The sequence below is a fragment of the Crocuta crocuta genome, unplaced genomic scaffold, assembly GCF_008692635.1.
Source record: "Crocuta crocuta isolate KB4526 unplaced genomic scaffold, BGI_CrCroc_1.0 scaffold426, whole genome shotgun sequence".
Lineage (NCBI taxonomy): Eukaryota > Metazoa > Chordata > Mammalia > Carnivora > Hyaenidae > Crocuta > Crocuta crocuta.
In genome coordinates, this window is record NW_027532452.1 from 309,558 (window position 1) to 337,200 (window position 27,643).

At 38.2% G+C, this 27,643-nt stretch overlaps 1 protein-coding gene across 3 annotated transcripts; it reads right to left on the bottom strand.

The window, feature by feature from the left end:
- Window positions 1-86: 86 nt before the first annotated feature.
- Window positions 87-26,968, bottom strand: MFSD1 (major facilitator superfamily domain containing 1). 3 transcript variants are annotated; one of them, XM_077779414.1, is made up of 16 exons: window positions 26,706-26,967; window positions 24,714-24,766; window positions 23,091-23,203; window positions 21,114-21,156; window positions 20,743-20,810; window positions 19,083-19,191; window positions 13,159-13,261; window positions 11,279-11,377; window positions 10,717-10,828; window positions 8,885-8,941; window positions 8,395-8,551; window positions 7,087-7,184; window positions 6,384-6,496; window positions 4,660-4,707; window positions 3,455-3,512; window positions 87-2,133 (listed from the first exon to the last, which is right to left on the bottom strand). In XM_077779414.1, exons 1-16 carry the CDS (start codon window positions 26,875-26,877, stop codon window positions 2,130-2,132), a joined length of 1,407 nt encoding a protein of 468 aa, XP_077635540.1. In that variant the 5' UTR covers window positions 26,878-26,967; the 3' UTR covers window positions 87-2,129. The 3 variants fall into 3 exon arrangements, with proteins under 3 accessions (XP_077635540.1, XP_077635542.1, XP_077635541.1); XM_077779416.1 differs by lacking the exon at window positions 26,706-26,967 and having other exon boundaries at window positions 24,673-24,760; XM_077779415.1 differs by lacking the exon at window positions 87-2,133 and having other exon boundaries at window positions 3,451-3,512; window positions 26,706-26,968.
- Window positions 26,969-27,643: the final 675 nt, after the last annotated feature.

Genomic DNA, 27,643 nt, shown 5'->3' on the forward strand with positions numbered 1-27,643 from the left:
AACTGCTAAGCCAAAAGGCACAGGACCCACCACCATCTTTTTTAGGTCTTTTTATTCATACTGCCAATTTGTCCACCAAAAAAAGATTATTCCGTTTTACTCTTTATTTATGCATCATTCAAAAAATATTTATTTTGTGCCTACTTTGTCTAGGCACTATTGACACAATCATAACATAATAGACACAGTCCCTGCCCTCATGGAGCTTACAATCTAAAGGAAGAGGTAGATAACCACACCCCCACTATCACAAATTCTTCATTATAAGCTGAGGTAAGCTAAGATGGAAAACGTTACAGGGCTTTTCAAAGATGACAGAAATTTGAAAAGAACTTGATATAGTCTGAAGGGTCTGGAAGAGTTTCCACAGGAAGAATGGTTCTGAGCTGGTGCTAAGGTTTCCTGTTGTAAATGAGGTGAAAGCAAATCATGGAGAATTTTGATTTAAATATTCTAGGCAGAGAAGGTAGCATGGACAAGGCCCCTGAAAAGGGAAGGACCATGACCCATTTAAAAAAATGTACTTAAGCAGCTCACTGTGGCTGAGGCACAGAGGTGGCAGAAAGAGTAAGGCAAGGGCTGGACCACACAAACCCTCCAGCAACAGCAGCAGCGGGTTTCCTCTACTCTCACCAACTGAGAAAGCCAGCATTCAATGATCTGGGCTAGAACAGTCACAGGGCAGTCAAAACCTAAAGAACTCACAACTGAACAATGACACAATAAACTCTAAATCAGAAAAAAAATGGGTGTAAATAAACAGCTTGAATCAGGAATGCATTTTCAATCTGTTCAAGAACTTTCAAGCATAAAATGTCATGTATTTAAACAATATAATTAGCTAAATATATGACAGTTTAGTAGTTGTCTAAAATATCTGCATGTCCCTGAAAAGCAAATCACATGAAAAATTTCTCAACTTTAACATATAATATGCTAGGACTAAGTCAATTAAAAAGTATTTAAGCTTGTCAAAGAAATTTTATAACCATATTTTATTTAATCTGAAATATATAAATATTACCTAAGGTCCTACTCTGGAGAAAAAGGTGCTCCACTGACTTGAAGACTATAATTAGGCAAATTTCCTTTATTCCAGCTTAGAAATTTTTGTTTGTTTGTCTGTTTGTTTAAGAAAGAGTGAGGGAGAGAGAGCACAAGCTGGGGAGGGGCAGACAGAAGGAGAGACAGAATCCCAAGCAGGTTCCACACCATCAGCACAGAGCCTGATGTGGGGCTCAAACTCACAAACTGTGAGTACATGACCTAAGCCAAGATCAAGAGTCAGATGCTTAAAGGACTGAGCCACCTGGCATCCCTCCAACTTAGATTTTTTTAGAGATCATCTTCCAAATAATTAAGAGTTAAAATCAGTGTCTTAATATTTTTTTTAAAAATCAAAAGTTTTAAAAGACACCAAGTATTCCTTTTTCAGTGTTTTAATCCATATAGATATGAAATTATTATAATTTAAAGATAATGTTTAGTAATTAATTAGACTGTAGGGGAAAACTCTACCACAAAATTGTATTCCTAAGTGATCAGGGTCCTGAGTAATGGAGATATAAAGAAGCTCAAAAGGGGTCACTGCTCAGCAACCTCTTATAACTAATGAGAGCAGAAGACAATGTGCTATTTGTGAAAATGAAGAAAGTGCATTAAAAAATATCTTTCAAATATCCCCTATCAAAATAGGGAATGCCTATGAAAATGCCATTGTTTATTCTGTATAAAATATCCCTTCAACCCCTCAAAAGCCTTTATTTATTTATTTTTTTTGCTTTAAGATTTAAAGATACACCTTTTGAAAATTATCTCAATACAAGATCCAGGTTTTCCATTATTTACTCTCCTTACTAAAGTTCACCTGCATATGCCAGAGAAACATTCTAAACTTCACTGTTGATTAGCCCACTCCAAAGTAGAATTCTTCAGCAATACACAATTCATAAGACACAGGCCAAAACAGCCATCACAAATACACTTTGAAATAGGCGTTTTTGAAATATAAATATAATAACTTTCCAGATCATTATTTTTCCTAATGATTAATCTCTAGATTTAAAAAAAATAGAAGTTTTCAAACCAACGATGTGTGCAGCCCATCTCACGACAGTCATTTAATCTTCTCATCTGCAAAACACAATGCAGTAAGTTATCAAAAAGGAGAGGAAAAAAACAGATCTCATCTGGTTTACAGTATAAAAACCATAAGCATTACAAAATATGTAGTAGTGCCAAATTATTAAAGGTTGCACACTTTGCTGAGTATCTCTTAACTCCTCTTGATGGCAAAAGTAACACAAGATCAATGTAGAAAATTTGGAAAATATGGATAAAGGATAATGTATGCCTGTAACTTACCATTCAAATGGAATTGTTAGTATTTGAGGTTTTTCCTTTCAGTATTTGTTCATCATATACAAGTAAATAAGTAAGAAATACACATGCTTGCATACTTTTTTGAACAAAACGGATATTATGTTCGTATTTTAATCTTTTGTCTACTTAACATCTGGTAGGGTAGGTATCTCTGACTTGGCCCAGGGATGGAAAAAAGTCATCTTGACTTTTAAAATCCTTCTAAAGCATGATTTTAACAACATATTATACGGATGTATCATAATTTATTTAACCATTTCGCCACCTTGGGACATTCATGTCCCTTCCAACTGTTTGAAATAACAAGACTGTCATAAAGACATTTAAAACATGTAATACTTTTGGTTATTTTCTCACAATGTATTTCAAGAAGTAGAATTACTATGTTAACAGGAAACTTGAAAGGGCCAAGAATCACCTCTCTAAAAAACAGCTTTGCTCTACAAGATTTTAAGCTATCTAAAATTCACAAAACTTATAATTACATGGTATAGGTTTATAAACACATTTTTAAATCATAAAAAATTCAATATCTAAAAAATCAGAAATTATAACAGGAAATAGAATCCCTCTTATGTTTTAGCATATACTTATGGAAAAAATGAATTTAACTTAAACACCACACTATATAATTCATCTGTTCCAAATGAATCAGAAGACACAGAATGTTAGTACCAGTAGAAGATGAAAAATTATCTCAACTAGTTAAGAAAAGGAAAACATCAGAGAGAATGGAAGGGTAAGCCCAGAATAGGAGTTCAGGACAAAGACCTTTCCTCCAATAAATTAAAATACTACAGGTCTCAGTCTCTCTCTCTCTCTTTCTCTCTCTCTCAGAAAGCAATTTAAAGCCCCAATTCTTCTTTTCCCTTTCATTTTAACCCTTGAGATCCACCCTACATAAATTTTCTGAACAAAGAAGAATTTTGTTATAGTAGTTCCAGAGATCACTGTTAGCTAGCTCTCAAATCTCAAGATTAATTGCTTAAAAGTCCAAACCTAATACTTTGAAATAAAATGCTAATGTTTGAGATTTGCAAATGAAAGACAACTTTTCTCTTTTAATACTTACTCAGCATGGGAAAGTTTTATTTCTTCCCTTTGTTTTGCAGAATAATTTAGGGTCCCCCCTGTAACACAAATAAGCGTAGAACGTTTTCTGCAAGGCTATTAAAAGTAAAATTCCAACATCCACTCACACACACACACACACACACACACACACACACACACACACACCACATTTACATTGGTATACCTTAAAGTAACAGTAAAGGCTACAGCAAATGAGAAAGAAATAGTTTGTCTCCTGGAAACTTCCCAAGGGGAAAAAAATGTACTTTAAAAATCTCTATATGATACAAATACAAATATCACTCTGTAATGTGAGCTTTTTTTTTTTTTTAAGTTTGGATGTAGGTATTTTATTACATCTTATTAACTGGGACATCATATTAACTATTCAATAAGAATGAAAATTAGGAGAAATTAAAGGAAATGACCTAAAATAATTTAAGTAGCAGGTACACACATTTTTCTAGGTACATAACAACCTTTAGGGGCAAGCCAGTTAGAAAAATTAATAAGGGTAACATCAAAATCTTATAAAAAAAAAAAAGAAAAGAAAATGGGGCTTCTGGATGGCTCAGTTGGTTAAGCATCTGATTTCAGCTCAGGTCATGATCTCACAATTCATGGGTTCCAGCCCGTCAGCCACTGTGCTGACAGCTCAGAGCTTGAAGCCTGCTTCAGACTCTGTCTCTCTCTCCCTCTGCGCCCCTCCCCTGCTCACACTGTCTCTCTCTCTCTCATAAACAAACATTAAAAAAAATTTTTTAAAGGGCAAATGCATATAGAATATACAATAAAAGAAAAATTCTGTAACACCTCATTCTGTATCAAACACTTTCAACCTTAAAATGCAAACTGTAGCCGTAAATTTGTATACTTATTTTTTAAAATATGAGACAATAACATAATAATGGCTTTAAGTTATTTCAAAATCGCTTTATGCTAACATAAAAAAGGCAATCTAAAATGTTATGTTACATAACTTAAACTGGCCAGAAAGAAAATGACAACAATTTTAATAAACCTGAAGTTCCAGAATACATTTATATGTTAAATAATGAATCGTGTTTCTATCACTATGAATGGAATGTCATTATTACACGAACTAAATAAAGCACTGGCCTCTAAAGAGGCATGCAGACAATCCAGGGACCCCACAAGATGATCTATGGTGGTTTAAGAAGAAAATGGCTGAATTCTACTTACCTCGAGCACGATTCACCACATAGAGTAAGACCACAGCTAAAAGTGACACTGGAAGTAGAAAAAACACAGGGCCCTTAAAAAACATGTACTTCTTCTCAATGATTCCTATGCAATCATAATAATAAAGTAAAACTTAGATAAATCTTTATTGACTGGCATTTAAAAATAAAAACACTACTGGGGTGCCTGGGTACCTCAGTCAGTTAAGTGTCTGACTCTTGATTTCAACTCAGGTCATGATCTCAAGGTCATAATATTGAGCCCCGTATCAGGCTCTACATTGGGTGTGGAGCCTGCTTGAGATTCACTACTCCCTCTGCCCCTCTCCTCTCCCAAATCTCCTACCCTACACATCCACTCACATTCTCTCAAAAAAAAAAGTAAAAATAAAAATAAAAACTCTATTCACATCATTTTCCAAAAATCACTAAAAATTATTTACACACCATTTTTTTTTCCCATGGGCTACATGAGCCCAGGGATGGCAAGACCTGAAACAAAGAACCTGAGACAGAACGGGCTGACCTACCCATGGATCATCCCTGTAGCTCTTTCCTTTCCCTTTTAAGTAGTAGTCTTTCCTTACACTTCCAAAAACTCCTGCCAGCCACCTGTTTATCTTTTTACATAGAACCAAATAGAAGGAATCTTTCTAGTCTGAAAACACCATGTCCATTTTACAAATTAACCAAATATGAGAACATGGTCATTTGAATCCCAGAAACCCAGAGACCAGGAAAACCTCAGAAAGTCAGAACTTCTATTTTTACCTTAACAAGCGAGGCACACTTAATTTACTTTAAGTTAATATGGCAACAAAAACATTTTTTAAATGGCATGGTTTGAGAATCAAATATACCTGGAATTGTGGACTGAAATTAAACCACATGTTGCATCATCAAAAACAGACAAAAACACTTTCATGACCTAGTATTGTGAATTCTACATCATCAACTTTTTAAAAACAAATAATATGTTTTTGAAATATGACATGCTTACCCTAAAAGTTTGAGGTAATACAATGCATTCAAGCTTTTCATAACAATTATCTACAAATACGACATTTTGAGTATAAATTGTCTTTAATCCCTATAAATGAATTCTGATAAAAATCATCACTAGGGTTTGCCAATTAAACACATGTTAAAGCATAATAATAGACAACTTGATATGTAATATAATAACTTTTTTCAGATAAATACAACTATGTGTATGGTGAAGCCTACCACAGGAAATATACTAGTTTATTTTTGTAGTCTTCAACAGTTCCCAATATATCCTATTTCTAACCAATAAATCATTGCAGGTAAAAATTAAATTATAGGACTAAGAATAAAAGCAATTTAAAGCTGCCTAATGAATAAATGATGAGCATTCACACCTAAATCACACAGAAGTCCACACATTCACACCAGGGACATACTCGGCACCCTTTAAATGGGTCCACTTTAAAGAAGATAATGTTTTCTAAAAACTGTATTTAAAACAGCATATGAAGCAGATTCCACCACTACCTTTGAAAATAGGCATCTCCCTAAAAAAATGCTTGTGAATCCTCATAGAACTGAGCCACTAGCTTGGAAATTCTGATGTACAGACTAAGAAATAGGCAAATCCGAGAGATATATCTTAGAGATTTGGTTTAAAAGAGGGAAAATGAGAATAAATAAAAACATTCTGCCACATATTAAAAGAAACTAAATGTTGCCACCTCACACACTTACAAGAAACACAGGCAATGAAGAAAACTTCTAAAAACAAATATCCCCGAGTATCCAGTATCATGCCAGCAATGATGGAAATGATCGCCAACCCAAGATTCTGAATGGACTGCATGCTACAATTCAAGAAATATAAAAGCACATTTCAATTTCGAAAGTCTTCACACACAGAGTAACAATTCAATTGAAGCATTAGTATCTATAAACGACATACTATTAGTGTTAAAAGATGTTTTCAACCAGGAATGACCTGATTAGAATTGTTTTTTATCCCATAACTGTTTCTACTACTAGATGTTATGCTCAAAGGTAAGGGAGTCTGTTTTGTTAAGTGAAGTATGAACTCAATACTTTCCTGCTGAATGAAAGAAAGAGCTAAGTGAATAACAACCACAGTCGCAGTTTCCCCCTTTTGTCTTTTGGGCCAGAGACCAAGCCTCAAATTCCCATTGAGAAGGCCTCTGATAAACAGGCAGCCAAAGTCAATGTCAGAAATCTTCTAATGGGTTAGCTTAACTCCAGCTCTCTTGTGGAGGATTTCTGTTGCCACAAAAATATCACCCATAGATCAAACTGACTTTTCCAGTGATTTCCACGTTCAGAGCTGTCCAAGGAACCTGAAGGTGACTGGATTCAGGAAACCAACAGTTTTACATGATAATTAAATTGATACAGCAGAGAGAGACATTATGGTGCGAACACTTACAAGCCATATGCAGTTCCTAGCTGATGTTCAGGAACCACATACGCCACCATCGGCCACAATGCACAGGCAAGCAATGAATAAGAAATTCCCAGGAGACACTGTGAAAGCAATACCAAAAAGGATAAAAATCTTAACATTAAACAAAAGGTGATTTTCCTTTGATGCAGATTAGCCAGAGTGACATAAGTGCAAATATATCAAGAGTCATACAAGTTTTATTGCAGTTATGCTAAAATTCACATTTGATACATACACACTGTCTTAACCATTTTATATTATGCATATATAACTGACTGGGCTCAGGGTACAATCAAGGATTAAATAAGAAAATAAAGCTCAATTCCAAAATATTATTACCAACGTTTCAGGCAAGCCAATATTCCAATATTCATTAATTACAAATTAAGCAATTGAGGAAACATCACACCAACACTCCATTATATTATCTCTGGGTAATCAACACCTAACTGAAGGGCATGGCAGAGAACTATCATCTAATGCTGACTTTTCTTTAATTAAAAAAGAAAATTTATGATTTAAGTTTAAATAAAATCATCTAAACCTATCGTATTGGCAAAGATTAAAAACAGAGCCAATGCCCAACATGGCTAGGATACTAAAAACAGACATGTTTGTGTATTACTGATAAAGCTATAAATGGGTAAAAACTTATTAGAGGAGAAGTTTCACGATGTCTATCAAGATGTTACATGTACAAAGGCTCTCTGATAGCATTTCTACTTCCAGGAATCTGTCCTATAGAAATCTAAGAGTGCAAACATATGTGCTCAAGATATTCTTTTATTAATAAATAAGAAATGCAGCACTTAAGTCTGTGGTCTTTAAAATGACATTCTAAAGAACAATAATAAAAACCTGATGAATTTGGTATCACTTTTTAACCTTCTATAAGTTAAAGACAAAAGAAAGCAAAATCATGAATCCTGGGCTAATGAGGTTTTTGGGTTTTTTTTGTTTTTTGTCTGTTTTTTTGCCACCTATGATGAAAGTACAGAAAAATAAATGGAACCAATAAGCATTTTAGCTTTTATAAGACTACTTTATTTCAAATTTGATTTCAGCACGGAGATTACTATTAAATAAGCCAAATAAAGTTAAAAATGCCTTATGTACTAATAATTAATATTTACTTTAGAAATAGTTATTTTGTAGAAATTAAAACCAAGGCATGGTTCTTCCCACTGTCATAAGCTCTGCTGTCAGAGGAGCTGAGTGTGGCTCTGCACCTGTACTCTACAGAGTTTTCTCTAAAGCCCTGAGCCCCACAAACATCAACAGTGATTTTACCATAGCAATCCAAGGATTCCACAGTGTGAAGGCCAGCAAGATGTGGGCAGCAAGAGTGGTAACCACTGCACACAAAACCCAGATGATGTTCTTCCCTGTTTTATCCACCAGGATCCCAAATATTGGGGACGTCGGAGCTGATATGACATACACGATACTGTCCAGAGAATATGAAAGATCTTTAATGAAATGTATGACATCCAAAAAGTCCCTAAAACCACTAGGCAAACCAAATCGTAGCTCATTTCATTTAGCATTTTATTTAGCATTCTTCTAAAATGGTCATCAACAGAAATTTAAAGATATAAAGGGTGGTCCAAGACCTCGGCTTTCCATTAATGCAAAGATGGCCTCTCAGGATCAAGTACCAACATAATCTTGGTTACACATATGGATGTTAAGTTGCATGTCTTTGTCTCATAGAACATTTGGTTATAACTATAGACCCACACTAAACACACAATAAGCACTTACAGAATTAATGAAATACCTGTTAATAGCACTTGCTGCCTGGGAAGAAAATCCAAATTTCTCTGTAAAGAAAACTCTAAAATAAAAGAGAGAGAGGAAAAAAAAATAAGCATTTTAGAGCAACCTATTCTGTTTTCGATAATTAAAACTAAATAAAAACAACTCTTAAGTTTAGCCAACTTTTCCTTCTTGATACTGCTTTCCCATCTTATTTAACATTACCTTCAAACAACTGGACCTAAAGCTTTAGTATTTATATAAATACTTCACTAACTAAATAAAATATACTGATGTCAATTTTTTCATTTTATTTTATTTACTTACCATTTTTTAAGTGTATTTATTTTGAAAGAGAGAGAGAACCAGTGGAGGAGGGGCAAAGAAAAGCGGGGAGACAGAGGATGTGAAGCAGGCTCTGTGCTTATAGCAGAGAACTCATGAACTGCGAGATCATGACCTGAGCCGAAGTCAGATGCTTAACCAACTGAGCCTCATAGGCACCCTAATATTTTTCATTTTTTTATTTTAAAAAATTTGTTAATGTTTATTTTATTTTTGAGAGAGAGAGAGAGAGACTAAGCATGAACCAGAGAGGGGCAGGAGAGGAGACACAGAATCTGAAGCAGGCTCCAGGCTCTGAGCTGTTAGCACAAAGCCCGATGCAGAACTCCAACTCACAGACCGGGAGATCACGATCTGAGCTGAAGTCAGATGCTTAACTGACTAAGCCATCCAGGCACCCCCAATTTTTTTTTCATTTTAAATATACAGCAAACAGTACACATAAGTTTTCAGAAAACCAAATATATTACTACATGAAATTAAGAATGCTTCTTTCCCTTAAAGTGGGACTGGGTAGGTTCTGTGCCCAGGGCTCTTGTCTCAAAGTCACATAAAGAGCCTGAATTTAAAGGCTCTGATTACAAAGACACTCAGTACCAAGACACTCATAATACTGCTCTGTTTAAGCAGCTGCCAATGTAAAGGGAGAGGCAGGTGATACAGCAAAAAAAAAGATTTTGAACCCTGGCATAATTATAATCCTAGCAAATGGAACTGTGGCCAGGCACAACGAGCCAAAGCACTGTTTCCTTTTTCAAGAAGCAGCTTCCAAACAAAGGAATAGAGAGGAACTAAAAAAGAATGCTAATCCAATATAAAGCATTAAAATAAAGCTATATTATGAATCAAAAACTGTTATTAGGTATTTCATCAAAAAAATAATGAAAAGTACTAAGCCAAATACTAAATCTTTTTTTTAATTTTATTTAATTTAATTTTATTTATTTTTTTACAAATAGTTTATTGTCAAATTAGTTTCCACATAACACTCAGTGCTCATCCCCACAAGTGCCCTCCTCCATGCCCATCCCCCCTCCCCCCCACATCCATCAGTCCTCAGTTTTTGTCAGCATTCAAGAGTCTCTCATGGTTTGCCTCTCTCCCTTTCCCCCACCATTTCCCCCCTTCTTCTCCCCCTTGTTCCTCCGTCAAGTTCCTCCTAATCCTCCTATACGTGCAAACATATGATATTTGTCCTTCTCTGCCTGACTTATTTCGCTCAGCATAACACCCTCAAGGTCCATCCATGTTGCTACACATGGCCAGATTTCATTGTTTCTCATTGCCATGTAGTATTCCATGGTATAGATAAACCACATCTTCTTGACCCATTCATCTGTTGATGGACACTTAGGCTCAGCCAAATACTAAATCTTAACTAAGCTAAGAAAATCCATTGTATGTCAGGATGTAAAACAATTCCTGTTCATTGCAAAAAAACTAACATTTATGTGATTACATTCTCATTATAATTTAGTCAACAAAAATGGAATGCTAGAGAATACTCACTTCCCAAGTCCAATGAAGGGGAACACTGCCACGTAATAGCAGACACAGATGACAAATATCAGCCACAGGGGTAAGGAAAAGTCCTTCACATCAGTTAACTTAATAACTTCACCTTAAAAAGAAAGGGAAGAAACTATCAGCATAATTTTGCATATCTAAGTCAAGACTATTTTTCTTTTATCATGTGATTAACCTCTACCATTCACTTTACAAAATACTTTTCTCAGTAAATTACAGTAACATAGCTTCTGGGAAAACTTAAGAAGATATTAGAAAAAGCAAAATCTAATATCAGTGTCCACTTTCCTGTTCTCTTCCAGGAACACTCATCATTTTGCATTTAAATACAAGAATATAAATGCTGTCAGTGCTTAAGAGAAAAAAAATGTACCCCAAAATTTAGACAAGTAGAAATAGGTTGGTAAAGATGAGGAAATAAAAAAAAAAAAAGCATGTATTAAGCCTCACTGGGCTTATGACATTACATTAAGAACTTATCTTGTAAATTATCCTCCAAGGTCTGCAATTCCCAAAGCCCCACTTTTCTTGCATTTAGACCAACCTGTTTTTCCTTGTTCTTTGTGAAGGATTCTTTCTGCTCTCTGATCCAAGTAAGCGAGAACCAAGGCACAGATTAGTGAAAGAATACATGTTATACCTCCTATAATTAAAAAAAAAAAAAAAAATTTAAAGAAAGGTTTTTAAAAGAGAATCAGACTGAAGGTTCCTAAGAGGTAGCACCTTACACAACAGCAGAAAACTTAGCAACTGAAAGGATGGCATCTAGATTCATTTAAGAAAATCCTACAATTACTAAGTCAGGACAGAAAAAAAGGAATAACATGTGGTAAGAACTCAAGAAACAACAATCACTCTTACTATATTATTTCCCAATAGAAGGTTGGAGACTAGACAGGAAAGACTAGAACATACTAATCTAATCTAGGCTTATAAAGCAGAATACAGACTTAAGAAAGTGGATGACCCACTAGCAAATCAGTACTCATTTCTTATCTCCGTCTAAACACTAATTATTGACAGATGCCAGAGGGAAAAATTATAAAAGCAAAGTCTGATTCTGTGATCATCTCATCTTCCTCTAGATTTCTTCCCAAAGTCTGTAACCCTTGAGCCTTCCTACCCTCTGGCAGCCCAAAGGGTCCCACCCTCCCCACAGCACAGCTCACCCAGGCTCTCTTTCCTTTTCATATTCACCATTACTCACTAAATACTAATCTCGTATTATTTAAGCAAATCAGAATAAAGAGTGAATAAACTTTAGACTTCCCAAGACTTTTAAAAAGAAGATCAGTAAAATAAATGAATCTTTAAATTAATAATGTAGTCTAGCTGAAAACTGCTAAAATGAGAGTCAGTAGGCGTGGGTTCTACTTCTGCCACTAACAAGCTGAATGATCTTGAACACAGAACTTAATCTCTCAGAGTTTCAACTTCTATCTGTAAAATTAGAGGCTTTGAATTGATGGCACAGATCCTTTCTGGCCTATAAGTCTTTAAAATTCTCATATTCTCCATTGTGAAGAGGACTAGAAGAATCCTGAAGAGCATCTGAGAGTAAGAAAGAGGTTTTAAATAAGGCAAGGGATTTGAGAATGCCGGGAGGAACAGAGGAATCCCTCGATACGAGCTGCATGTCCAAGATTTCCTCTCCACTGCCCTTTTTCCACCAAGCTATCATCAAGGAATTGTAAGGAATAAAAGGTGGCACAGAATGTTCACCTCCCCATCCCACAGGTCTTTGTAGGGCTCTACAGTGGCCCTGTTACCCACCACGGGGCTCTGCTCAGAGAAAAAGCACAGGTGGTAACTCCAGAAGGCCTCATATGTTTCCCAGTGACCCACCAAGCAATCAGTACAACCCAAGCCTTAGCTAACAGAACTTAGGGCCAGAAGAGACCTATACAGTTTTGGTCAAACACCTGAAATTTTACAGAAAAGAAAACAGAGACACAAAGTTTAACTTCCTTGTCCAAGATGACAGTTAGAGCCAGGGCTAGAACCCAGACTCCTGACTCCCAACTTAGTGGAAATATGGTGTCACCTCTGACTTCTATAAAATCTTAGCTCCGTAGGTATACAACTGAATTTGATCAAAAGGAAATCATAATCTCTCTGCTATGGACTAGTAACACCCTACATGTATAAAGTCTCTGTTTCCAGAGTTTTCAGACACACTCTCTTATTTGCTCAGCCTGACAATGCTCAAGTAGATAAGGTGGGCCAAGATTCTCCATTTTAAGTAAATGGAAAGGGTGAAGGATTCACTATTTCTAATTAGGTCCAAGAACCAGGGAACTTCTCAGGAAGAACTATCACCAAAGTGGTCCAACCCCGAGTCCAGTGTTCTTCCCTCTCTACAACCATATGCTCTATGAGATGCTTTCAGAAGACACAAAACGTGGGACATCAGGATCCACTCACCAATCAGAAGTGTGATACCAAGAGTTGTGTGACCAGCAGACCCCAACGAAGCTTCAACCTTAGAATACAGCCATCCCATGAGGTTCATGTTTACTGTACTTCCCTGAAAGAAAAGGGAAAAAGTATATAATTTTGATTTGTATATACTCTGTTCAAAAAGGATGTGAGGTGGCTGGAGACACAGATACAACAGGATTCAGATTAAATAAGAGATAGATTTTTTTAAACATTACTAGGAAAAAACTAAGATAAAGTCATAGATAAGATTACTGCACCCAAAAAATGCCAATTTATAAAAAAATGCAAGTATTGAAAACAGCACAATATATTTAGAATTTCCTAGCAGCCAAAGCAAAAATGAAACACAATGAGTGACAAAATTCATAGGGTAACTAAGAATAAAATAAACTTTAGCTCAGAAAAAGCACAGCTTTTGCTGATATTGACACCTTAAATAAAATCATCCTGTCCATAAAGACACAGTAAAGATTATAGAAATATAAAAATATAGAAAAAATCATCTTCATTCACTTCTTCAATCAGCAATTACTGAGCCCTGATTGAACCAGTCACTGTTTTAGATACTGGGAATATAACAAAGAACAAAACAGAAAAATCTCCAGCTCTCATAAAGCTTACATTTCAGTGGGGTAGAAGAGATAGAATATGTAGCATATTAAATTGTGATACATAGTTTTAAAAATAAGGAAAAAAACAAAGCAGGGAAGGAGAACATACATAAATCTCACTGAGACTGTGCCTTTGAGTAAAAACTTGAAGGAAGCTAGCTGTCAGGTGAACCAGGAAGGGACAGCGTATTCAGGCAGAAGGAATAGCCAGTAAGTGCACACGGCGTGCTCAAGGAACAACAGGAATGGCAGGGACTAGAACAGTGTAAGTGAACAAGATAGAAAATGAGAGGACATCCCTGGAGAGGAAATTGGGGGGAGACAGGTTATCAGCTATAATAAGGACTTCTGGCTTTTATTCTATGTGAGATGGGAAGCCACTGGGGTTTTGAGTAGAGAAGTGGCAGGATTACATACACTTTCACAGACTTGCTCTGGCTGTTATATTCAAAAGAGACTACAAGTGGTGATGAAGGCAGAAGCAAGAACAGGCGTTAGGGAGCTAGTGCAATAATTCAGAATGGAGATGATGGGTCTTGTGACTAGGTGTATAGCAGTGGGCATGGTGAGAAGTGGTCAGAAAATAGATGTATTTTGATGGTAAAGCTAACAGGGTTTGACAATAGAAAATGTGTGTTGGAGGAGAAGGAGTAATTTAAGACAACACCTAAGGAGATGCCTGGGTGGCTCAGTCAGTTAAGTGTCCGACTTCGGTTCAGGTCATGATCTCATAGTTTGTGAGTTCAAGCCTCTCATCAGACTCCATGCTGACAGCTCGAAGCCTGGAGCCTGCTTCGGATTCTGTGTCTCCCTCTCTCTCTGCCCCTCCCCTGCTTGCACTCTGTCTCCCCCTCTCTCTCAATAAATAAGTAAACATTTAGAAAAAAATTTTCAAGATAACACCTAAGGTTTTGCCCGAGCAATTGGAAGAAAAGAGTGGCCCATAACTGAGGATGAGAAAACTACAGCATAAGCTGGTGTGGGGGATAGTAGGTAGAAAAGCAAGAGCTGGGTTTGACATGTCTACTAGACATCTAAATGAAAATGTCAAATAGGAAGTTGCATATAGGGGTGTGGGATTCAGGGGAAAGGCCTGGACAATGATATGAATTCAGGAGCAAAGACACACTATTTAAAAGTTCAAAACTAGGCAAACGATGAGAGACTCTAAAATACAGAGAATAAACTGAGGGTTGATGGGGGTGGGGAGCGGAGAAAATGGGTGATGGGCATTGAGGAGGTCACCTGTTGGGATGAGCACTGGGTGCGGTATGTAAGTGATGAATCACAGGAATCTACCCCCAAAACCAAGAGCACATTGCACACACTGTATGTTACCCAATTTGATAATAAATTATATTCTTAAAAATAATTTTAAATGGTAAATAAATGCTATTGTTTGTATTTTAAAAAGTTCAAAACTAGACAAGATCACCAAGGAAGTGTCAAAAGAAAAGAGAAGATGTCTAATAACCAAGCCCTGGGGCACTCCCGTATTTACAAGTTGAGAAGACCGAGAAGGAATCAGCAAAACAAGCAGAAGGAGGAGATAGGAAGGCAAGAGGGAAAGCACGCAGTGTCCTGGAACAAAAGAGAAGAAATCAAGGTAAGAGGAATGTTAGCTGTTTTATTTATTTATTTTTTTATAGTTTATTTATTTTTCAGACAGAGAGAAACAGAGTATGAGTCAAGGAGGGGCAGAGAGAGAGGGAGACACAGAATCTGAAACAGGCTCCAGGCTCTGAGCTGTCAGCACAGAGCCCAATGCAGGGTTCAAACCCACGAACCGTGAGATCTGACCTGAGCCAAAGTCAGATGCTTAACCGACTGAGCCACCCAGGTGCCCCAAAAGTTAGCTGTTTTAAATGCAATCGATAGGGCAGACACTGAAGACTGAGAAATGAACATGTCCTCAACAATATTCTCACAGCAAACACGATAGCAAACTTCACATGGCTTTTTTTTTTTTAATATTTTTTAAAGTTTATTTATTTTGAGAGAGAGACAGACAGACAGGGCACAAGCAGGAGAGGGGCATAGAGGGAGAGAGAAAACCCCAAGCAGGCTCCACGCTGTCAGCACAGAGCCCAACACAGGGCTCAAACTCACGAACCGTGAGATCCAAGATGAAGAGTAGGGCGTTCAACCATCTGCACCACCCAGGTGCCCCACAGATGGCTACTTCCTACAAAATGCTAGCCTATGGCATTACTAAAATGAGCAATAACGTATAAATGGAGCAATAAGGTATAAAACTAGAAATTTTCCTCATTATCATTGGAAATAAAAGCTTCTCAAAAATAGGGATGTCACCTTAATAAACCTTTAATTCTAAAATGCTTAACACGACATGGCTTAACAAGTAATAAATATCTGTTGAAATAGTAAGTTTAAAACACATTACAAATGAAAATCAAAAGGGTGCTGGACTCCCAACCCCCAGTAAGAGATAGATAATAAAAGTGAGAAGGCACTTTCACTGCCTGAAGGCATAATGGTAACAGATCAAGCGTCCAAAACCAGACAAACTCATAGCGCAGGCTACAGAAAAGGAGAAGTAAAGCCAGAACCTCTCTGACCATTTTGAATATGCATGAGGACCAGGCAAGTGCAAAAACACCAAAACCCCATCTACCCCAACAGCTCTGTAATGGAATCCTTTGGTTTTGTGCATCTCACGAGGATCTTAAGCACAGAAATCAGCTCAAAGTTGAGCCACCCTGGCTGAAGAGGTGCCTGCTTGAGGTCTCGCTTATTCCACCTCCTCCTCAGCTCCCCCCATTACCCCAAAAATCCCCACCTTGCATCCTAGAAGCCCCAGAGATTCCTTTCTAGAAACCTGGGGCTCCTCAGAATGCAGCTTGGGGGGGTGGGGGGGGCCGGAGACTGCAAGTGAATGGATTAGAGCTAATTTGTGACCTCACAGAAAAGAACCTGAAACTCACTAGTGACAACACTGGTGTTGCCAGGATTGCATCTTACATCCTTGTTTGGTAAGTTATTACACAACAAGACTCACAATCTGCCACAGACGTATCTGGACTTGCACAAGATACATAATCAAGTACTCAGAATATTCTTGTGGATAAAATTTAGACAATATAGGAAATCACACTAGCTAAAATTACAAATTAAAGTAATATTTAAGTGTTTCTAATCAATTTGATAAAATGACTTTTTAAAAAAAATTTTTAATGTTTTATTCATTTTTGAGAGTGGGAGCAGGGGAGGGACAGGGAGAGACAGGACTAGAAGATCTGAAGCAGGCTCTGAGCTGCAGCAGCAAGCCCACTGCGGGGCTGGAACTCACAAATCATGAGATCATGACCTGAACCAGTATCACACGCTCAATCAATTGAGCCACCCAGACACCCCTAAAATGACTTTTTTTAATGTAATAATAGTCTGTACTATCAAAGCTATAATAAAAAGGATCCTTCCATATCCCACAGAAGGGGGTGTAAATATTGCTGCGAGGATAATATGGGAATATTATTATACAAACCCTAACAAATCCTCTAGACTCAATTTCATTCCCAGCAACCTAGCCTCAGGAAACAACCAGAGACGCAGGCAAGTTTTGCAGAATGTCACACAACAACAGCACTGTTTATAATCGTGAAAAATTAGAAAGAACTGCATGTACAAGACCCGCAAAAATGTTCTATAGATGACACATATATGTCATATACTTCATATAATGAAATAATACGTTAAAAAACTTGTTGTTCTGAATTTCTTCTTTCCTAAGAATATATTACAAGCATTTTCATGCCATTTTGGAACCTTGGTCTTTTGAACCCTGATTTCCAATGGCAAGGATTTTTTGTTTTTTTAAATCTCCATTCATAGGAGTTTGTGAGGAAAAAAAAACGTAACAGAGTTTGGGATTGCCAAACACCTTACAGGTTGCACTAATTAAAGTATAATGTTGTTTCCTACCAAACCAAACTGGAAACACCATGAACATTTCCAGGTTCCAAATGCTGGGAAAAGTAGTGACCACCTGCAGGAAGCCCAGGCAGGCCAGAGCACCATAGTCAGGGAGCTGAAACCCATGTCACATGGCTTAGACGACCACAGGAAATGAGCATGTCCGACCAAGAATTTATAAGCCATCTTTACAAGCAAAGCGCTGGTGCACAGTGGAGGAAATAAACATTAACTGGATCTCAAAAATGGGAGGAATCAGAAAAAACTTGTGGAGGCAGATTTCATCTCTATGTGAGACTGAACTGTAAAGTTAACTGAAGTAGATGAGCTGCCCTATCACAGAGAGAGCTTCCAATCACTGGAAATGTGCAAGGAGAGTCTAGATGGCCATATGTGAAGACTTTCATAGCAGGGATGCTGAAAGTGGGAGAAGAAATTAGATAACAAAACCTGTAAGATCCTTCCCAAGGCTCAGATTCTTTGAACTAATGAAAGCTCAGTTTGTCTTTTTAAAATGTTTCCTAAGTGAAATAAGGTTAGGAATGCCTTAATTAAAGGAAGGTAAATGCTATACTGTGGTCTAGAGATATATAAAAAATCAATACCTACTTTATCAAACAAAAATATACTTCATCCTGTTATTTTTAAGAGATAACTACAGGGGTGCTTCGGTGGCTCAGTTGATTAAGTGTCAGACTTCAGCTCAGCTCATGATCTCGCAGTTCATGAGTTCCAGCCCCACATCGGACTCTGCTGACAGCTCAGAGCCTGAAGCCTGCTTTGGGTTCTATGTCTCCCTCGCTCTGCCCCTCCCCCACTCACACTCTGTCTCTCTCTCTCTCTCAAAAATAAATAAACATTAAAAAAACCTTTTTTTAGGGGCGCCTGGGTGGCTCAGTTTACGCATCCGACTTTGGCTCAAGACGTGATCTCGTGGTTCGTGGGTTCGAGCCTCGCATCAGGTTTTGTGCTGACAGCTCTGAGCCTAGAGCCTGTTTCAGATTCTGTGTCTCCTCTCTCTGCTCCTCACCTGTTCGTACTCTGTCTCTCTGTCTCAAAAATAAACATTTAAAAAAAACTTTAACAAATTTTCTTAACATTTATTTATTTTTGATGGTGTATGTAGGGGAGGGACAGAGAGAGAGGGAGATACAGAACTGGAAGCAGGCTCCAGGCTGAGCTGTCAGCACAGAGCCCGACATAGGGCTCAAACTCACAAACTGTGAGATCATGACCTGGGCTGAAGTCAGATGCTTAACCAACTGAGCCATCCAGGCACCCCTAAAAAAAAAAAACTTTTAAAGATAACTACAAGATTAATCTCTTGCTTCCCATTTGGCTTTATTACTTTGTCATACTTACAATTCTAGCCATGCTAAGTTGGAGTCCAAACACCAAGTTTAATTCTTTGCCTTTAAACCAACTCACAGTATATGTATTTTGGGCAACTGCTAAGGACTCCCCACCAATCCTAAAAATGAGGAAAGGAAGAAAAGTCACAGCTTTTACAGAAATACCACAGTGAACAATACAAGTTTAAATTTTTGACAACCTTCGTATTAGAAGATGGGATCTACGTTCCCACTCCTGAATCTAGGTGAGCTTCAGACTGCTTCAACCAACATAATAATGGTGGAAATGGTGCTGTGTTATCAAAGGTGACATCTGCCTTTTCACTCACACTTGGAGGCCCCGAACCACCTGGTAAAAAGTCCAACTACCCTCAGTACGCCACGCTATGGGGAAGCCAAGCCACATGGAGAGGCCGCATGTAGGCACTCCATCCAGTAGTACTAGTCTTCAAGTCGTCCCAACACCGGAACCAGATGTGTGAGTCAACAAGATTTCAGATGATTCCAATCCCCAACTTTGCATGAATGTTTCGAGCTGAGGCTCCAGACATCAGGCGCATAGACAAGCCATCCATGCTGTACCCTGTCCAAATTCCTGATCCACAACGTCCACATGCACATTGTAACTGCTGTATGACACTGCTAAATTTTGGGGAATGTGGTGTGTGCTGCCATAAAAACCATGACCTGTAATAAAAGAGTCTGGATTACATTATTACCTACACTATAAAAAATGTCTATGTGGGAAGAGTGGTTCATACTTGTAAATACAAAAAATACAAAAATTCATTTTTCAGGCCAATCCCTTTCATATTCGACATTTTCCTATTTCCTGGGTTTTAACTTGCCTTCTATAAATTCTACATATTGACCACTCCCCTCTAGGCTTTCAGTTAGGAGATTCTCCTCCATATCCTAATACTGAACCCTCCTCGCTTTGTCCTAATCCAAAAATATTCCCCCTTTTCTACTAATCCAAATCCTATACTGATCAGCCCAAACATTCTTCATCTCTGAGGCTGTTTCTGTCCACACTTTCATCTCTGAATCCCTTTCAAATTTTTATATACATTTTATTTCCTTCTCTCTCACTTAGAGCACTTGGTGGAGTATGCCACATATGTCTACATGTCTCCAGTACTTCTAAAAAAGCTTAAATAAGTTATGTCATCAGCATCTCTCAAGGCAGGAAGACCAAGGCTGGACTCAGAATGGACTTACTGAACAGACACTGAAATTCATAAAGAGTAATCAATCTATCGGTATTTTGCTCATTCAAGCCTCTTTAACAGGTTTCAAAAGGACGTGCACATTATCCACTAAGAAACAGCAAAATCACCAGCCTACAAATTGATGTCTATACTTTTCTAAATGATGTTTAAATCAGTCTTCAATACAACAAAAAAACAAAACACCAAAGAAAAATATTATTTATAGAGAACTATTTAATATCCAAACAGCGAAGAGAGTTAACTATGACCACTCAAAATTGTTGCTTACTTTAAAGGAAAAGACAATAAACAGTTCTGATGTATGTAGCTAGATTTTGAGGAATTGACATAATTCTCCAGAAGAGAAAATAATAGATTTTTTTAAAATCTTAAATAAATTGATAGATGAACACACAAACAATAATACATTAGAATGAATGAAATTAATATATAACTTACCCAAACACAAACCTTCCAAATTCCATCAGCCAAAAAGCATTAAATATTCCACCCAGAGCAAAAACTACCTACAATTTAGAATATAATGTAGAATCAATGAAAAAGTGAATTTCAAGTATTCAAGAGAAATAAATAATTTACAAATCAGTAACAACTTCTATAATGGTTTTAACATCCCTTCTCAGTAAATATGTGAAATTTAAATATTAATGTTCATGTAGCTCAAGGCTTAAAAGGGACCATGCATTATGCTACATGGGTATTTCTGGACCCTGTTTAATTAAGGCAGGCCTTCAATAAACACATTTTTCTGGTAGAATTAGACAAGAAGTCACTGTTACATAATCAGTGAATGCTTTGGATTTTCTTACCTGTCCAATGCAAACAAAGCAGCTAAAAATAATGGTGCCCCATCTGTTAGAGAAAGAAAGAGAATGAATTAAGAGTCTGTCACCAAGTCCTTCAGTAATAATCTACTCCAGTTTTCTTTATCCCCATCCATTCCCTCTAAGGAAAGAAAAACAAAGTGCTGATCTGTCCCTAAAATCAGTAGCTTTCCCAGACTAAATGCTAATCTACACAAGTCTTGACTTGTAAGGAGATTCCAGAAGCTTTAGCAATGGCATATTAGTTTAAACCATTATCATCTCTTAAACAAAACTTGTTAAATAATCTTTAAGAAGTTCCCAGGGTTCCCACTTAAAAATGGACATTCTTTATAAAATTACTATTAATAATTTAGAATTTATTCCAAGATTAAGTAATTTTAAGTGGTTACAATTCCTGATAACCATTTTTATTTTATTTTGTTTCCTGTTTGTGGTTTTTGTTTGTTTGCTTTTTGCTTTTTTTTTTTTTTTTTGAGTATAGTTGACCCAGTGTTATATTACTTCCAGGTATACAACATAGTGATTTCACAAGTTTATACATTATGTTATGTTCACTACAAATATAGCTGCCATCTGTCACCATGCGTTGCTATTACAATACCATTGCCTATATACTCTATGGTGTGTCTTTTATTCCTGTAACTTATCCATTCCATAAATAGAAGCCTGTATCTCCCACTCCCTTTAAGCCATTTTGGCCAAACCTCCATCTCCCTCCCCTCTGGCAACCATCAGTTTGTTTTCTGTATGGGTAAGATTCTGCTTTTAGTTTGTTTATTCATCGGTTTGTTTATTTTTTTTTTTAGAATCCACATGATTGAAATCATATGGTATTTGTCCTTCTCTGTCTGATTTATTCCATGTAGCATAACTATTTTTAAAAGGACAAGTATCAGTTAATACAATTACAAATCTGCCTACTCACACATTCTGCACTTCGAATATCTGATTAACATTTCCCCAGAGTAATAAAACATCAGTATTAGAACAGTCCCTAAAGATCCTATGAGGAAACCATACTCCTGAAACTCAAGTCCCTCTCAAGATCCTCGTGAAATGGCCATCCCACATTCTACTGAATGTTCTCTAGCACTGGAAAACTTGCTATGGTCCCAATGCAATTCACTACCCCTCATCAACCTTGACCAAACAAAGTCTTCATCATACTAAGTGGAATCTGTCCCCCTGAAGTTTTAAGTTAATTCCATCCCTTTACCAAGCAAAATAAATTTAATTCCTCCTTTATACTTAATCCTTCAAAATTTTTAAGGCCCCAAACCTAAACACTTTCCCTTCAATCCTTTCCCATCATACATGGTTGAAAGATCCTTGACCATTTTCCCCTCTGCCTCCTGAAAATATTCCCAGACTACATCCCCCTTAAAGTCTCCACTAACAATATATACACAATCATAAAGATGAAAAGTGACAAAGCTTATTATGTTATTCCTTCCTCAGCCACAGAAGTGGCCACAAAAATTTCAATGCCCAAAGGCAGGAAGAGAAAATCTCACTGGGGACGGGAAAGGCAAATACTACGTATGAGCCAAATACCGTACATCTATCTCTTTCAATCCTCATAACCACCATGTAAAGCAGGCATTACTACCCATACTTTACCAATAAAGAAACTAAAGCTCAGGAAGTTAGGACAGCTCACAGTAAGAAGTGGAGCAAGTGGCAGCAATGGGATTCAGACCTTGTTTGCCTGATCCCCAGTGAGGACAAGATTTATACTTTTAGATAACTGAGTTACCATATTCCATTAGTAGCAGTACTAGTCCCAACCTTAACTGAAATACCAACCAAGTTTCAAAAGTCAATTCCAGGAACATAAAAAAAATCATAAAATCACAGTCGATACAGAATTTTATTCAGTTCTTCCTAGAAATAGTTTAACTAATTCTGTGCTTTCCTAATAATATTTTACCCACAGGTGAGAACGTTTTTCAAGCTTACCGTATTCCGAATACTCGGTCTATCAAAAAGCCACCAAAAAAACTCAAAACTACATTGGGCCAAGAATACCAGGCATACAGCATCATGAATTTCGTGGTATTCACCTGCATATCCTATATGAAAAGAAAATAAAACTTTTTTTTTTCCAAACAGTTAAGTTTAGCAACAAATCAGAACATTATTTTTGTGTAGGGCAGGAGTTTCTTAATCATTTGTAGTCACTAACTGCTTTGAGAATCTCATGTCTGCTATGGCCCCTGCCTCAGAAAAAAATGGTCATACCTGGGCTCCCTGGGAACCTCCTGGGTCCACATGCCTTTTCAGAGGCCTCATGGAGTCCAGGGTCAATTAGATTCCCCCTTACTGGGACCACCTCCATCTACATCTGCCTATATCTTCTATATTCTTATTCCCATTACACGATATGCATTGGTGCCCCCCCCCCACCAACACATGGAAAAAGACTATTTTAGCCTATCCCTACCTCTCCCAACTACCTCCTGCCTTCTTTCCCTTTCATTCTAGAATGTGAGGGGCCAATCTATTTCTTCCTGGCCAAAGGGAGAAATCTAAATACACAAGAAAATAGGGGCTTCCAGGTGGCTCAGTCGGTTAAATGCCGGATTCTTGGTTTCAGCTTAGGTCATGATCTCACAGTTCATGAGTTTGAGCCCCATAACAGGCTCTGTGCTGACAGCATGAACCCTGCTTGGGATTCTCTCTCTCCCCTTTATCTGCCCCTCCCCTGCTCTCTCTCTCTCTGTCTCTCAAAATAAATAAATAATTTTAAAAAGTTAAATACACAAGAAAAGGAAAATTTTTAAATTTTAAAAAACTGGGCGCCTGGGTGGCTTGGTCCATTAAGTGTCTGACTCTTGGTTTCAGCTGGAGTCATGACCTCACGGTTTGTAAGTTCCAGCCCCACATCGGCCTCTGTGCTGACAGCGTGCAGCCTGCTTAGGAGTCTCTCTCCCTCTCTCTCTGCCCTTCCTCTGCTCTCTTTCTCTCTCAAATAAATAAATAAATCTTTAAAAAAAATATGAACGAACAGGGACGCCTGTGTGGCTCAGTCAGTTAAGCATCCACCTTCAGCTCAGGTCATGACCTCACAGCTCAGGAGTTAGAGCCCCACGTCAGGCTCTGTGCTGACAGCTTCAGATTCTGTGTCTCCCTCTCTCTCTGTCTCTCTCTGACTCATGCTCTGTCTCTCTCTCTCAAAAATAAATATTAAAGAATAAAATTTTTAAATGAAAGAACAATAACAAAGACATATTTATGAAAGCAAAAAGCTATTGCTACCCAATCATTTGCCATGATTATGCAACTGGAGAGTGAAATGCAAACAAAAATCTGCTAATACTTTTTGGCATTTCTGTGGAAATAGCACTTAATTATTTATCTAAAATATAAAACAGTATCAAGTCACAAGTGCTATAAATGAAGTCTTTGTGGCCACTCATTTCAACTCAGTAACACTCCTTGGTACATATGGATTTGACTACGGATGTTAACATGAACTTAATGGACAATGTTTCAGATTAGGCAATCTGAGACCTGACCATGCCTCAACAACTATACTTACTCCAAAGCCAATGAAAGAGACAAGGTGAAAAGTCGATTTACCCGTTTCACTTGAGTCTGAAGGGCAGCAGGATTATCATAGCAAAAATAGCTGCCTAGAATAAAGAACAACAAATATTTCATAGGTGATAATACTGCCCATGTAAAAGTTTCAAGCTGCAAATACTACTCAAATGGTGATTTTCAATGTTTATATGAGGGGCTTGAGGACTGACATGTGGACCACTTCCTTTCCACTAATATTTTTTAAGTTGTAGCCAAACAATGCTGAGAAAACATGCCAAATCATTTACAAATACTTATGTGCATATATAGCAAATATTGGGACCTTAGATTAAGAAGTTAATGAACTAATTGTTCTTCCATTTTACTTTCATCTTTCATGTGTCTATTATTTTTTAGCATCTTCATGAAGCAGCTACATTTTCCATATTTAAAGCTACCAACACACACACACACACACACACACACACACGCACAAAGGATATTTAATAAACATCCTCAGCAATTTCCTAATAATGTTACCTGAGGTCACCACTTACCATGAGAGCACAAGAATGTAGTTTAACTACTCTTTCTGTTTGAAGAATCTAACTCTACAAACAGAATACCCGAGATCAAATAATTTAGTGAATAAAGCACCAGGACTGAAGAAGAAACAGAGTTCTAAAAGATTAAGTTAAAACATGATGATAAAGTCTGTGTGGGTAAGACAGCAGTGTAGAGAGGTTTGATACTCATGCATTCAGATTTGAAGGAATATAACTGGGAGAGGGGGGCGCCTGGGTGGCTCAATCGTTAAGCATCCCACTCTTGAGTTCAGCTCAGGTCTTGATCTCAGAGTTCTTGAGTCTGAGCGCCGCACCCCACTCTGCACTAGTGATGTGTTGCCTGCTTGGGATTCTCTCTCTCCCAATCTCTCTCTCCCTGCCTCTACCCCCCTTGCTCTCTCTTGCAAAGTACATAAACTTAAAATAATAAAAATAAAGTAATATAACTAACAGATTTTTAATGGGCTACAAGATAATACTGCGCCCACTTCTTCACTTTCTAGAAGTACAAATTAGAAGCTACCAGTTCAAAACAAAGCAAATTATCATTATAAAGATATGAATCTGGCTTCTGAAACCAGGCAGTTAACCAAAATTTACCAAAAATAATCTGTCTGCTTGAGTGGAGCAATTCTAAGTGTTTTGTATAGTTCTTGTTTTTGGTTTCTAAACTCAGCAAATTGTGATTCCTGCTTTAACTGCTGTATAGGCTACCAATGTCATGCTTTAAAGCTTTGATGGGCATCATCTTTCCACAAATTGTAGGGGCAGGGATGCACAAAGAGTTGCAAGGAAACTAAGACCAAACCATCTTTCATGCCTGTTTAAGTATTCCAGCAGCAGCATCAAGTGATCCACCATACTAATGTTCTAAACCTGTCGATGACACTGGTTTTAGCCAGCCCCCTGCAAAGCACATTATTACTTCCATAACCAACTGACATTAGAATGCTTCTGAATACATCAGTTGCTGGAATACAAACAGATGTTTTTAAAACTATCTTAAGAAACTGCTTTCTGAGCCCTCAGATTTCGTAACCGAAACCAAATACCGCCCAGACTACCACCCCAGTCCAGTAGGATTACTTCACTAGCGGCAAAGCGGAAGAGTAAGAGAACACAGCTACTGAAGCTATCGGCAAGACACACTCCTATATTTTACCCAAAGAGGATGGGAAACAGACTGCTAACGTGTTATTTATTTAAACGCGGGGCGGGGGGTGCTTAGGAGTGGGTAGTTAAATCTTTCTGAACCCCTTCTTAACAAAGTATAACGACGGAGCTTTAACGATACAGAGATTGCTTCACTTCTATGGCCCCAGGGAGCGAGCTGCTAGCCTCTGGGACTTCTTGGGAGAGCAAAGGGTGGGACACAACTCGCCCAGTTCAGTCCCCTGACTCCCACCAGCCAGTTCCNGGGCTCCGAGTAAAAATCGGAAATTTCTTGATTATCAGCCCCACCCTACCCAGTCAGATGGCTCACCGAAGCCCAGGAAGCACATCAGCAACAGCACCAAAAGCCGGTGCGCCAGGCGACTAGGGTCGCAGAGGGCCGGCAGCGCCCCGGGGACAGCGGGGACGGCCGAAGCCCCTCTGCCGTCCTCACCGGGGCTGCCTTCCAGCAGCGCCCGCGCTTCCTCATCGTCCTCTCCCATTGAGCCACGGGAAGACGGACGCAAGACTGCTAACTCCGAAATAAAGCTCCGCGGCCAAAAGCCCAGCGAAGAATGTGTTCACATGACTGCAACAGCTCACGTGTCACCAGGGCAGGTCACGCCGAGCTACGCTCACGTGAGCCGTCCTGATCACGTGGTGGGCAGAACTCGCCGGGTAGGTGGAGAGGGCGAGTTTTCACCGTCCCTTTCCCCGGGGGGGGCTGGCTAAGGGGCTCAGCTCCGGCCTTCTACAAACCGGCAGCGCTTTGTGTTTCCTGCCGTGCCCTGGTTGCAGACTCTGCGCCGCTCCACCGGAAGAAAGGGCGGAACTTGCATCCAGTTGGACGCCAGGCTCTTCCCGCGGGATCGGACGTGGGCTGGAGACCCGGAAAGAGGCGCCGCCCTTCTCGCAGCTTTGCTCTCCGCATCCTTTTTGGGTGCTCTTAATACTCACATACTTGATTGAGCGCCTGATGATATGTCGTGACATGCCAGGTACTGGGAATACAAAATGTCATAAGATAAGCTCTTGGACCTCAAGGTGTTTACGGTTTAGTTGGAGGTATTGACAAAAACTGGTATTTTAAAAAACTAGCTGAATGGATGAATGTAATGAGAACAGTGACTGAAATAAGCACTGAATTTTATGCTTATTTCTATGCTTATGCCCAAGAAGGACATTTCGGAAAGGGAGAACAGGTGCACAGTTTAACTAGCTTTGGAGAAAGTGCCCATAGGGGGAGTGGGAAATGCTGAAGCTACTTGA

Excerpts from the sequence above, each read along its gene's own strand:
- MFSD1 (XM_077779414.1), bottom strand. The coding sequence starts at position 26,877 with ATGGGAGAGGACGATGAGGAAGCGCGGGCGCTGCTGGAAGGCAGCCCC. Across the intron at positions 11,378-13,158 it reads TGGTATCACACTTCTGATTG|GAGGTATAACATGTATTCTT; the intron begins GTGAGTGGATCC and ends TTTTAATTATAG. Across the intron at positions 6,497-7,086 it reads CTAGGAACTGCATATGGCTT|CATGCAGTCCATTCAGAATC; the intron begins GTAAGTGTTCGC and ends CTTGAATTGTAG.